The 12556-nt window shown below is 46.7% G+C and overlaps 1 protein-coding gene across 5 annotated transcripts in view; it reads left to right on the forward strand.

The window, feature by feature from the left end:
• LRSAM1 (leucine rich repeat and sterile alpha motif containing 1) overlaps positions 1 to 12556 on the forward strand; it is a 28285-nt gene that overhangs the window by 4670 nt on the left and 11059 nt on the right. For 3 of the 5 annotated variants that reach the window (XM_064469196.1, XM_064469194.1, XM_064469195.1), the window contains 12 exons: positions 1401 to 1457; positions 3094 to 3138; positions 3600 to 3677; positions 4549 to 4617; positions 5329 to 5413; positions 6646 to 6767; positions 7971 to 8061; positions 9017 to 9147; positions 9865 to 9894; positions 10937 to 11059; positions 11144 to 11283; positions 11744 to 11788. In XM_064469196.1, coding sequence (XP_064325266.1) covers positions 1401 to 1457; positions 3094 to 3138; positions 3600 to 3677; positions 4549 to 4617; positions 5329 to 5413; positions 6646 to 6767; positions 7971 to 8061; positions 9017 to 9147; positions 9865 to 9894; positions 10937 to 11059; positions 11144 to 11283; positions 11744 to 11788 — 1016 coding nt within the window. Of the gene's footprint in view, positions 1 to 1400; positions 1458 to 3093; positions 3139 to 3597; positions 3678 to 4548; positions 4618 to 5328; positions 5414 to 6645; positions 6768 to 7970; positions 8062 to 9016; positions 9148 to 9864; positions 9895 to 10936; positions 11060 to 11143; positions 11284 to 11743; positions 11789 to 12556 lie in introns of all 5 variants that reach the window. The other 2 variants (XM_064469198.1, XM_064469197.1) reach the window with 1 other exon arrangement.

Genomic DNA, 12556 nt, shown 5'->3' on the forward strand with positions numbered 1-12556 from the left:
CATTTCCATCCCTCTCTGCTGCTGTGGTTCCACGTAACATCCTCCACCCCACCTGCCAGCCTGCATACGGTACCCCATCCCTCCTGTCCCCTCCACGCCCCTTCATTCTTATAGATCTCCCAGTTTGGTTTTCCTACCAAGGAACCTGTGACATCCCCTCTCCCATCATAACTGGCTTTCTTTGTGCCCCTCTCGCTTCTCATTATTTTGTTTCTTCCTATCATTCAGAGGGTTAACTTGTTAGATGCTGCTGTTTGCTTTCCTGGACTAGGATTTGGCCAGGATCCTCTGGGGTAGATCCTCAGCAGGGTGCTGTCATGGCAGAGAGGTCGGCACAACTACCTGCCTTACAGCAGCTGCAGATTTAAAGCTGGCTTTCTGAAAGTGATCTTCTTTTGAATTATTTCACCTATTCTGCTGTAGGAGCTCTGTGGACCAGTGCTGGCATAGGGGATCTGTGGTGGTCTATCCCAGAGGCACCCGCATTTTAAAAGTGGCAAAATTATGCCTGTTGGATGTCTGTAAGGTATTTTGGAAAGGAAGGCTTTGTCACGAACCAATAATGAAACCAGTTTTACTGAATTTATTCAGTTGGAGGGTTTCTGTTCAGCTCCTGTGGGGCTGGGGAGGGATAACTTAATCTGTTCGCTGTGGGATTAGTTCTGTATTGCATGTGTTTAGTTTAGGGTCAGACACCCAGTTCTAGAGACTTAACAGAGGGACTAATGCAAGCAGGTTTGATTGCCTTGTGCAGAACCTTTTATTTAAGAAAATAATTCCAGAGATGCAGTGCTGCTCATGGTGAGGTTTGTCCAGTTTCATTGCCATAGCAGCTGCATTGAATGTAGTTTATTTGAACATGGAAAACCACTTTTGTACAGAAGCAGTGACTCCTTGCTCCCTCTTACACAGCAGAGCTGGCTCTGCAGGTCCCTTGGAAGCAAAAAGGCAGTAGTAGGTTATATTGGTTTCTGTGTACAGTTCAGAAGCAGGTCAGTGTGCTGGGTGAGACATGCCAATGACACAGCAGGCTCTTTATGGGCTAGGATGGCACTGCTGTTGTTCCTAGGAAGTGCCTCTCTTGAGAACTCATCGTTTCCTTTCCATATCCTTTCAGTTAAAATTGCAGAATTAGGTTGTGCTTTGGGTCTTTGTGCAGAAATTAATTTACTGCATCAAAAGGGTTTTTCTGCAGTTTGGTTTCCCGGTTGCTTTGCTTGCTGCACTTGTAGCAGCACACCCTTTGCTCCTAGCATCTCCATTGGATTACACGGCTGCGGCAGAGAACTGCAATTGCATGTTCTAGGGGGGGGCCAGTTGGGTAGTTTAGTCAATATGCAGCAAGAAGCCACGTACTTCTGCAAGGTCTAATTCTCTGGGTGTGTATCTTCTCTCTCCAGGCAAAAGAAGCTGGTGCTGATGATATTCTTGACATATCCAGATGTGAGCTCTTGGAGGTATGTTCTGTACAACTGCCAGTATGAGCTCACAGGTCTGAGTTCTCTGTCTGCTGTTTGTTACCGACTGTCAGATTTAGTATCATGTCTATGAGCCTTGAGACAGAAATAACCTTGTTACTGTTCTGCTTCTTCCTATGTCTGCTGAGCCCTGGCGTTCAGGTGAGGGCTGCTTCTGCTTCTTTTTGTGGGAGATTGCCTGTCCTACCTGGTGCTTCCGCAACATTTCTGTCCTGGGAATCCTTTTTCATTTGACAAGATGGGAAGGGCAGAGTGCCTCATACCTTCTACCAGTACCTTGGTAGGTCCCCAGTTTGGGACCTCATGGCCTAGTTTTGCAAGTCATAAGGGAATTTGTTTGCCAAAGGCTGATGGTTTCTAATCTTAGAGCCACAAAGTCTGCCACCTGCACTTATTTTTCTGTGTAAGTGAAAATCCCTGGTTCCTGGCTGCTGGTTAAGGATGGAAGTCTCACTTCCAGCTTGGCTTATTTTATGGCAGCCAACTAAATTAGAGACAAGCTGTCTGCTGGAGTGTGAACAGCTAGTGACAGATTGCCAGGCTTTCAGAGGAAAGACAGCTTTTCATTCTGGCAGCCAGGCAATTCTGTTAAGCAGAAGCCCATTCCTATTTCACTTTCAGTTTTTATTCATTGCCATGTGTTTCTAAAACACGTTGGTACCTGTGTAACCTTTTGTCACAGGATGCCTGAGCCAAACAAGCTAATAGATACTGCACTGCTCTTTGGGGAGAGATTTGGGACCATCCTGGAGAGGATGGCTGTCTGCTGTGCAGCGTGAAATGGCTTTGCTGAGCTTTTGGGATGTTTTGTTCCAAGACCAGAAGCCAACGGCATCTTGTGTGTAGGTTTGTGAGCTGTGTGGGACAGTCCGCGAGCTGGTCTGGGTAAAAGGGTGGCAGACAGGATGCACACTGAGCCAGCTCCATTGATAGCTGCAGCTGGTCTTGGATCCCCAGCGGCTCCTTTTGGATTGGTACCATAAAACTCTGTCTTGCTTGTCTTCTTTTTAGCCTTTGTAGTTTCAATAAATAAAGTGGGCCATCAGTTTGGTCTTAAAATTAACTCTGGACAGCAGTTTGGCCGATGCCAGTTCCGTGCTGCAGAAAAGGTCATGGTGCTCAGAGCTGGCTGGTGTGGGCTGAATTTGCTGGAACATCCCTTTTCTGACCGCCCTTCTCCTGCAGAGTCTAGAACATATGAGGTCACTCGGACCTGCCTGTTGCTCACCTTTCTCACTTAGCCCACTGCAGCATTTGCCGAGGTTGCAAAACTGTAGAATACATTTGTGTGATGACTAACTGAAAATATGCTTGAACCCTTGAGTCATCTGCACATTGAATATTAAATCAGGCAAGACTTGGACTTCTGCCTAAACCTCAGGTTGTTCCGTGCTGTGCCTGACACTTGTATCGTGGAGGGCCATTGCAAGCTGTTTAAATGGAAGCTGACTGGGAAGTACTGGCGTCCTGCGCGAAAACCAGGGGCCAGTACTTTTAAGTATCACTTGTGTTTTCATTACAGTTAATTATTCACGCTACAGGTGGATACTGTAGAAGTGCTTACAAAGATAGTATCTTGAGAAGTCTGACATGACAATTTTTTAATTGTTTCTAGGTTCCTTATGGGGCCTTTGCAACTTGTAAAGTCTTGCAAAAAAAGGTAATGTTGCAATCAGAAATTATTAGATAGTTCTATTATTATGCTTGAGTATTATTTTTGTGTTTGAAATGACTGTATGTGGTTGTTTATATGTTGCTTCAGAAGAAGTTTGCTTATAATGAATTTGGCCACTCATACAATACTACATAGAGAGCAATTTGGGTAGGACTAATCCTGTCTGTGTGATCTAGAGCTAACGTCTGGCATGAAAGATGAGGTGATTGCTTCTGTCTTGGCCTAGCTAATGATATTTCTCATGTAAGAAACTAGGCTCTTGTTTAGATCTCATATTAAATGTTTGACCTTCTGTGAAAATCCATTTATTATTTTAGTATTTTATATGATACTGGATAAGAAATTAAGCTCTCATACAGCCCCCACAACTAAATCTCAACAAATGTGCTTGTTCTAGACAGCAGCGTCTCTTGTGTTCATGCTTCAATGGGATTTTTCCTCCTCAGGTGCTGATTATTCATACAAATAATCTGACATCTTTAGTTCCAAAGTCCTGCAGCCTCCTGAGTCTCATAACTGTGAAGGTAACTGTGATTCTTAACAGTTAATCTGCAGCTTACTTTCCTTGCATTCTAGCTGCATTAAAACGCACTAACCCAAACAAATCCCTTCTGTCTGACTGTCTTTCCCAACAACTGGTAACAAGATGAAACCTGCCCCTGCCTTCCCTCGGTTTATGTCCCAGGCAGACAGCGATCACTGAGCAGTTTGTATAAAATCACAATGAGTCCCAGGATTCATTTATCCTCTTCATAATCCTTGCATGTCCCCCCCCAGCAGCCTCTCATAGTGGTGGTCAGTCGGGCTGAGTGTTTTTTGGGGTAGATCCATCTCTTCTGCATTGGTGGGTCATGTGAATGTGAACAAAACTGGTGATGGGTGACCATGTGTGATGGGGCTGTATTGCCGTACCTGTCATATAAACACTGAGGGCTTTCAGCTCCTCCACCCTCGTGCTGTGGTTCCACAAGAGGCAGAGTCACTCTGGCAGCTCACCTCTCCCTGTGGAGGAAGGTCTCCAGGTGTAGTCCTGCCCTCTCCCTGTGCCAGCGCTGGTGTTGGAGCAGTTCGACTCACTGATCCTGCAGAAAATGTGTTCTGCCAGGCTGGCTCCATGGAGATGATTTATCCAGTTGGCTCATACAGTTTTGTGGAGCAGCTCCCTCAGTGTCACTCCTTTTCCTAGTCTTTCATTTGTTTATCGATGCATAGAGGCTTAAGTTTTCAAAAGACCTACAAGAATTAAGTACCTATGTCTGCTTGAAAACTTAAGCTCCTTTTCAAAGCGTCATTGGAAGGGAAGTAATTTTCATTGCTAGATAATTCATGACCTTTCATTCTTGCACTGTGTCTTCTTTTCCCAACCTTGTTTGGTGAAATCATCTACTCTTCCAGGTTCTAGACCTGCATGACAACCAGCTGGCATCGCTTCCTGACAATATTGGACAGCTGACATCTCTTCAGGTAAAAGATCTGCAGCTGCATCCCAAGTGTCTGTAAAAAGGGCATGTTACAGGACGGCGAGAATATGGAGTTACTGCTATTTGTTTTGTAATTAATCACAACTTAAATGATGGTACTCATATTGTCAGATCTATCTCATTGACTTGACTGTCACTGTTGAACTGGCTTGTTGGAGAGGGAGAGTGGAAGAAGAGCAGGAGAAGAGCAGGCATGCCGAATTATGTAGTCTCAGCTTAGTGCAAGGGCTGTCAGTCCAAATGCCTCACACTGCCAAGCGGGTGCTATGAGCAAGCAGAGCTCGAGCTTCCTGTCCCATGATTTTCCAAAATATTCAGGTTTTGCCATTCTCCCTGGTGTGATTGTGTTGAGAACACAATGCAGCCTGTTGTAGTGCACACTGAGGGTGCCCTCTGTGTCCCTGTGGGAGCCGGGGTTGGGGGAGAGCTGCCCCGAGCAGGAGGATACCCTTCTTCCCAGTTCCTGCATCTGGGTTCAGCACCTACTGCTGCTGTTGGTTGCAAAGGGTTTCTGACTGCATGTGGTAGCTAGATGTACCCTGTATCCAGTGCTTCTGGAAAACATTTTTTTTTAAACCCAGAAAGTATTGTCTAAAACCAATATCAAGTTGTCCTTCTGGGTCTGAAAGTAGTCCCAACAGCATGGATGTGTAGAAGACCGGAGTCTTGAATATCTTTTCTGTTAATACCTTAGGTCCTAAACCTTGAAAGGAATCTTTTAAAATGTCTTCCGCAATCTATAGGAGACCTTGCCCAGCTCCAGATGCTCAATGTGAAAGGTATGGCACAGGTTTCTTGTCGGTGCTCCGGGCAAAGCACCATTTATTATCTGGGTTGTGTTGAGCTGCGTTAGTAATTATTCCTTTCAACCAAGGCAAGCACCAAATGGTTTACACTATGAATGCTAAGGAAGAACATGAGAAAGATTTGAATTCAAATAGTTGGCAAGGCAGGGGAAATCATCTAAACAGAAAATGGGTCAAACTTGGTCCATATGATGTTTTCATTCAGCCCATTGCCTTTTTTCAAAGGAGAGGAGGTTGCATTGATTGTGCCCAATCTCCACGGCTGAAAGCTTACTTGTGTGCCTGCACATGACCAGCATTTCAGAGCCCCACCTGCCTCATTCCTGCGTTGAGGAGTGCCGAGAGGGCTGAAGGCACTTGTTTTCCTCCGGGAGCAAAAGACCTGCCTTGAGCTGGGAGCACTGTGTGTGTCTTGTAAGAGGAGTCCCAGGTCAGGGTTTGTCCCACCCTAGATAATGATTTAGACCAACATAGAGAAATCTGTCTATGCCAATTGAAGTGTAAGAAAAAAAGTAGGTCTTTGGCAGAAGCAGTTTAGTAAAGCAAGCAGAGCTTGCTGAATTGCAGCTAAGTCTGCCTGGAGCTCAGTCCTGTAAGCCTGTGTAGCCCCACAAGGTTTGCACAGCCCTAACACAAAGGTCACAACTGTACCTCTTTTCAAGTCTCCTGGGCATTTTCCAGGTACATACATTTGGGAGAAAAAGGAGACCTTGTTGCAGGGAGCTGTTACTGAAACAGGGAAGGAAATGGAGGGTGAGGAACTTGGAAGCGCAGCTCAGTTCATTGCCGTGTCTGTCTGCAGCACCTGGCCTCTGACCCCTGGATGTGCAGTCCCACCCTCTGTCTCCTTTCTCCTATCTCTGGTAGTGGCACCAAAGGGAAGATGACTCCATGTTACGAATATTCTCCTGATAAAGACCACAGATCCAGCCTGCAGCAGTGAGCTCAGCTGAAGAGGTTGTTTTGGCATGAGGAACCACTGCTGGACCAGTGCACTTGGGCTGTGTGCAAGTAGATCTTGATGCCCGTTTGCCTTGGTGGGCAATGGCAGCCTTTGGAGTCCTCGGGTGACCCATGATAGCCCCATCCCTGCAGCAGAGTATAGGAAATGAGTATGATTATGGTTTGGTGTTCCAGCAGACGAATTTGTTGGGTCCTGCTTTGCAAAAGTTATATGATACTAAATGACTTTTCTCTCTCTCTAGGTAACAGGCTGAAGGAGCTGCCTGCTACTGTGAGCGGCTTGCGGAGTTTGCGCACTCTGGATATCAGTGAGAACATGCTGCAAGAGCTGCCGCGGGTGCTGGCTCACGTCCGCACGCTGGAGGTATGCGCCCAGCCAACCGTGTCTGTCTCTCCCTTTCGCAGGCTCTTTATGCTGTTGCGGGCTGCTTCCCTTCCCCTGCTCAATACGATAAGAAATTTAGCATTAAAAAGGGGATTTTTTGGGCTTGGGCAGGACTCAGGATGGGGGACTGTAACAAGGCTATACATGGTTCATGGTGTCCAAAATAGCTTTTGCATACCCTTCCGACTTTGATCTTTTCTGATCACTTTCTGCCATGGCTTAATCATGGCAAAAGTAATCCACAGGGAGTGAACCCCCAGGTATTTTCTGCCAGGGCTATCTCTCTGAGAGCACGAATCTGTGGGCTCAGGTTGACTCAGCTGCTTTCCACCAAGGCTGATTCTAAATGAGCAGATGGGATATTTCCGATGAGGTTTTTGCCTCCGTTGCCATGACAGGTCTCTGACTCGTTTTCAGACTCTGTAGGTTGCTGGCTCCCTGGAGGCACATTCAAAATGGGACAAGCATCAAGATTTTTACAGATGTGTTACCTTCTGGCTGCCACCTGCACGTACTAAACTGTGCAAATGTCAGGCGACAGGGCTGACTCAGACACCAGCATGGAGGATGCGAATAAATCCTCTCCTGTCTTGAACACACAACATCAGCTTCACTTCTCTTGTGGGCAGTCTCTGACATGAGGGATCTGTGCAGCTTGCTCCCCTGATCTTGATAAAGTGGTTCCTTTCTGGGCCTTCCTAAGTCCTTCTCTACAGGAGGCAACATTAGGTCCTTCTGGTGGCCACAGTAGGAAAAAATAGCAAGTGGTCCTTCCAGTTGTTCTTACTGGTACCTCTCTTTTCTCCATGTCCTTTGTATCAGCATCCCTTCCATGCATCATGCTTCAGGGCTCCAGCATACAGAAATTAGTAGAAAATTTCTGTAATTGAGAAGTGCTGTGCCCTCTTATGCTGAAACACAAAGTAGACATGTCTGCATGAGGGAGGTGTTCCACCGAAGTACCAGCTCAGGAGCTCCCAAATAAGAGACAGTGGAGTCACCTCTGAAAGGTGTCAAACACCCAGCAGAAATTCAATACAAACTTGTATTTATGTCAGAATTTAGGGTAACATGAAATTATCACTCCATAAGTGAAATTTTGGGGAGTGGCAAGGCTAACTGCAGTTGGAGTCTGGCTGGGCCACCAGAATAACCTGCAGCTCTGTGTGTTCTCTTTTGGAGATGCTGACGTTGGATGCTTCTTCCATGACCTACCCATCGCCTGATATTTGCAGTGCAGGTACAGAGTCCATTCAGCAGTTCCTCTGCAAAGGTAAGCGAGCAGAGTCTGGGGGTGCTGGTGAGAATTTGCGGGACTGCTGTGCTCTCGTTAGCTGCTGTGGCAAGTTCAAAGATTGCATGAATGAAGGACAAAGATTGGGTTGGCTCTGCTTGGGATGGTTTCTGATGCTCTGCACATGTGGCAGGCTGGTCAGTGAGTGTCTTTGCTGGCAGAGAGCAAAACAGGAGTCCTTCCTTGAGACTTGCTTCTTACTGTCACACTGAAATTTAAAATGGTTTTGTTAAAACAGCAGAATAGCTGAGTCAGAACTGCCTCAGTGACCATAAGAAGTCATTGCATCTCCCTGTGATTTTATTTCTTTACTTGTATTTTCTCAAGTGGGAGGATTAGGCATTGTCCAGGCGTAGCTGCCTTGGGACAAGGAGACAGGATCAGCAGTAACTCGCAGTCCCTTCTACCCTCATTTTCTATGAGAAAGGACTTGGGGGCTACAGATAGATGGTTTGTTAACAGAAAGATGAAACCAGATGGAAAACTCAGAGAACAAAGATAATGTACTGTGAGGTTGTAAACACTGAGTTTAATATAGACATGAAGGTTTGGAAGAGGTTTTCCGCAGGGGAGGTGCCTTGCCAGACATTGTGTGCTAATCCCTGAACTAAAAGGATGGTCGGAACGTATTTTAATATGGGCAGTAACATTTGCAGCCCTGCAGAAGTCAACGTGCCTGTACCTGTGTGAAGGAAGTGTTTCTGGCTGAGCAGGTTAGCTTTGATCGTCTTCCTGGTGGGGTGGCACTGTCTCCTCTCAGAGCTTCTTGTCATTACACCTGCCTGAGCTGAAGGAACTCTTTTGGGCACTTGACTGTGTGTGGGGAGAGGGAGCACAGTTGGAAGCAGTCTCACACGCCAGCCAGCCCTCGTCCATGCTGCCAAGAAGGTCTTGAAGCACCAAATATTCTTGTTTTGTGTCTGATACCTTCCAGAGTGTGGAATTGCATACTACCCCCCCTCGCAGTATGTGCTCCCTGTCCTGGAGAGTGGTGGAGGAGGAACGTCAGTGGATAGGGTGGACAGGGCAGTGCATAAGTACTTGGAGGAGGAGAGCAAGTGGCAGGTGAGGCTCGGCTGCTTGTGAAGTTGTGTGAGAGGGTTTTGGATTTGTCTCTCAACTCCATCAATAGATCTCACAGCTCTCTTCCCTCTCATATCCCTCATCACCTTTTCCCCCATGAGATGTGTCCTTCGGGATCAAGAGACCACCTGTGCCCAGGAGCAGGCACAGCACTGTGGGTGTGGGTGGCTCATCTCCCTGACACTTGGGGATGGTGTCACCACTGCTGACTCCTGGAGCACACATCGTAAAGAACTGCCTCTGTCTTTGAAAGCAATGAAGCAGTCAGGGGACAGGGGTGGCAATGTGACATGGTGTGGTAGCATGGTAACACATGCATTTTTCTGGGGGTACAGCAAACTGCAGAACCTTGTGATTCCCAGCCAAGTGCTCAGCATGTCCAGCCCTACCTGGGAAAGGTGAGGCTAGGCATGTAATTGTGATAAGCCGTGCTAATTTCTGTGCTGTTTAGCAAGTACAGAGTAAATTTCTGTGTAACTGGGATAAGCTGTGCTAATTTCTGTGCTGTTTAGCAAGTATAGAGTAAATTTCTTTGACCCTGGAGGTGCATGTATGACTGGACTTTGTGGCTATGTTAATCTTCTTGTGCCTTTGGTTGATGTCTTTACTCAGTTGGGGGAGGATACAATGTGAGCTAATTAATACCTACAAAAAATTGCTCTTGGGAGTAAATGTCTGCTGATGTTGCTTATTTTTCAGAACAAATTCTTGGATTATGAGAAGAGGAAGGTAAGGATGAACCCCTGAAAATGCTTTGTCTGTGGAATAGATCCACTTTTTTTCTTTTTATCCCTCCCTTTATCTGGTTTCTCACCCTAAACTGAGTGTTTTGAGAACTGAGTTCTTGCAGAAAGCCCTGGCAGAGCTGCTCACTCCTCACTGCAGAAGGCAAGTGGGAGCGTGGGGCAATCTGTGCCTGGCTTGTCTGGCACACAGCTGATGAGCTGCAGTCTCTCTCATGAGTGAGCAGTTCCATTTTAAATCAGTCTGTATTTGCAGAGTTGAGTCTGGGGGCTTTCACACCAGGTGGCTTTCTTACGGCCTCTCTGTGCTGAAAGCTTGTTTTTCATGTGAGATGGGCAGACGTGTGTGAGCAGTCCATGCATGGACTGCTCCGTACGTCCCTGCCCTGAACTCCAGCCTCTCTGTGACTCCTACCTTGGTCCTTTGGCTCATAGTGCCACCATTCCTGCTCTTTCCTAGCGTTCCTTGTTTCTGTCCTCCATTCTCCTCACCTGGCTGCATTTTTAGTTTGCTCTTCTTTTTATTTCACTGGTCTTTGTCTCTTCCTCTGTGCAAGGCTCACTTTGAAATAATCAGAAGCTTCTGTCATGTGGTTCACCTCTCCCCTTAGCTAGAGCTGCTCGTAGCTGGCTGCTGCCTTCACTCTGTTGTCTTCAGACAAGGGAGTCCCCTTGCCATCTGGAATTGTAAACGTCCTTAATTTTGGGCTTCCCTTTGGGCGTTTGTCTTGGCCGTTTCAGTTGTATGGGTTGATGCCCATAGACTTCAGCTTTGTGACTTTGAAATTGGTTTGGAGACTGTCATAAAGAGAGCAGCAGCTTCTGCTTCACAGATTTTGGGTTTCTAAGGAGAGAATATTTCCATCCCCTAGCCAAGCCTCCTGTTTGCCGTTAGGTTGCTTTCTTGTAGTTGAGGGGATTACTGTGCCTTGTTATACATTTTTGCCAGAATTTGTTCTTTCTTGGGAAGGAGCAGAGCCAGCATTCTACCGATTTCTGGCATTCATCTTTCTTCTTGCTCCTTTCAGGAAAAAAAACTGCAGGAGAAGCTGGAATTTGAGCGGCGCCTGAACATGGGGCAAAGAGAACATGCTCTGCTTGTGCAGCAGATCAACAGTCAGAAGGATGAGATACTGCAGACAGTGAGAGAAGTAGGTCTCCTCTGGGCAGGCCCCGTACAAGACACTGCCTTTCCTAAACTGACCACTTTCTTCTTTGGTTCTTGCTTTGCCTAGGACCAGATGAGGCTGGAAGAGGGTCTGACAAAGCACCAGCGCTATTTGGAGGAGGAGCGCCTGAAGCTGTTGCAGCAGTTGAAGCAAGCGGAGGAAGGCATTGCCAGCCGTATCCAGAAGCTGCTAGAGGACAACCAGAGGTAGGGTCCCAGGGTGTCTTGCAGTGATCTCTGTCCCTCTGGGGCTTGTGTTATTTTGTCCCATTCTGAGTGGTTCATTTTGCCCTTTCTGAGTGTTATGGAACTGGTCAGGATCGATGTCTGTAGGTGGTGCCTTAGCTGTTGAACTGCCAAAGTCCCATTTAAAGGAAGTGGAATTTGACACCTTAAAAAACTGTGTTTCACACATGTATATGCTATTGGAGTTTTGCAGTGCTGTGGAAAAAATTTGAATTCCTCATGGATGGTGCATATTTGAAGTATTTGAAGGTACCACTGCCCAGATCTGCTGGATCTCCTGCTGGGCTGATGCTGACACAAGGTTGCCAGGCTGCTTAAAGCTGCTCTTCTGTGCCTGAGAAGCAAAGTTGTTTTCTGCCCTCTGGGGGAGTAGGATGTCCTGCTCAGCTTGATGAAAACCTCCTGTTTTATCTTTTTTTAGGCAAAACCAAAGTTCAGACATTCTGAAATCCTTGGAGAATGAGAGGTGAGTCTCCTTGAAATAAGCTCTTCTAAAAAAGGAGCAAAAAGCTGGAAAGTGGGCTGGGACCTTCCTTTCAGAGCATCCAATCTGAATCCACCTTAAGTCAGGGGAGATTCATCTCATACCTGCAGCTGGTTCTGGTCACTGTTGGAGGCAAGACGTGGGCTAGACGTGCCTGGTCTTACCCAGTCTGACAAACCCAATGGGATGGTGATTTTACCTCTTTTTCATCTCTGAATGGTGCTATCTAAGGAGTTTGGGAGCAAAACCCTGTATTCCACTATCAAGGACCAACAGGAATCCTACATCTGTTGGAAAGCAAGGCATTTATGGGGATGATCCAGTAGTGTGTACAGGTTGGGAGGAATACGTTGAAAGCAATGCTGCCATTCAGCCAACACTCTGAGCTAGCTTTGCCACGAAAAGTGGTTATCCTGAACTCTCTCCTGCCTACGTGCTGCCCCCTCCCTTAAGCCAACTGCTTGCACTGTGGCACAGTAAACTGGATGGGACACTGACCTGGCTGAAAATAATCCCTTTTACATCAGATAGTTTTCCAGCCACGCTAATTCCTTATCTGTTAAGTGGCATTGTGTGTGTTTGTGCTGGGACAGGTCAGGGGAACGGAGGCCAGGCTGCTACGTTCAGTGGCACTGCTCACTTGGGTCAGCTTTAAAGTGCTTGTCAAGCCTGAAGAGAAAGGAAAGCCAAAAAAGGGACTAGCATGTTTGGTGAGAGTGTATTCATGTTGCACAGATGTTATGTTTCTCA

The sequence above is a fragment of the Phalacrocorax carbo genome, chromosome 18 (assembly GCF_963921805.1).
Source record: "Phalacrocorax carbo chromosome 18, bPhaCar2.1, whole genome shotgun sequence".
Taxonomy (NCBI): Eukaryota; Metazoa; Chordata; class Aves; order Suliformes; family Phalacrocoracidae; genus Phalacrocorax; species Phalacrocorax carbo.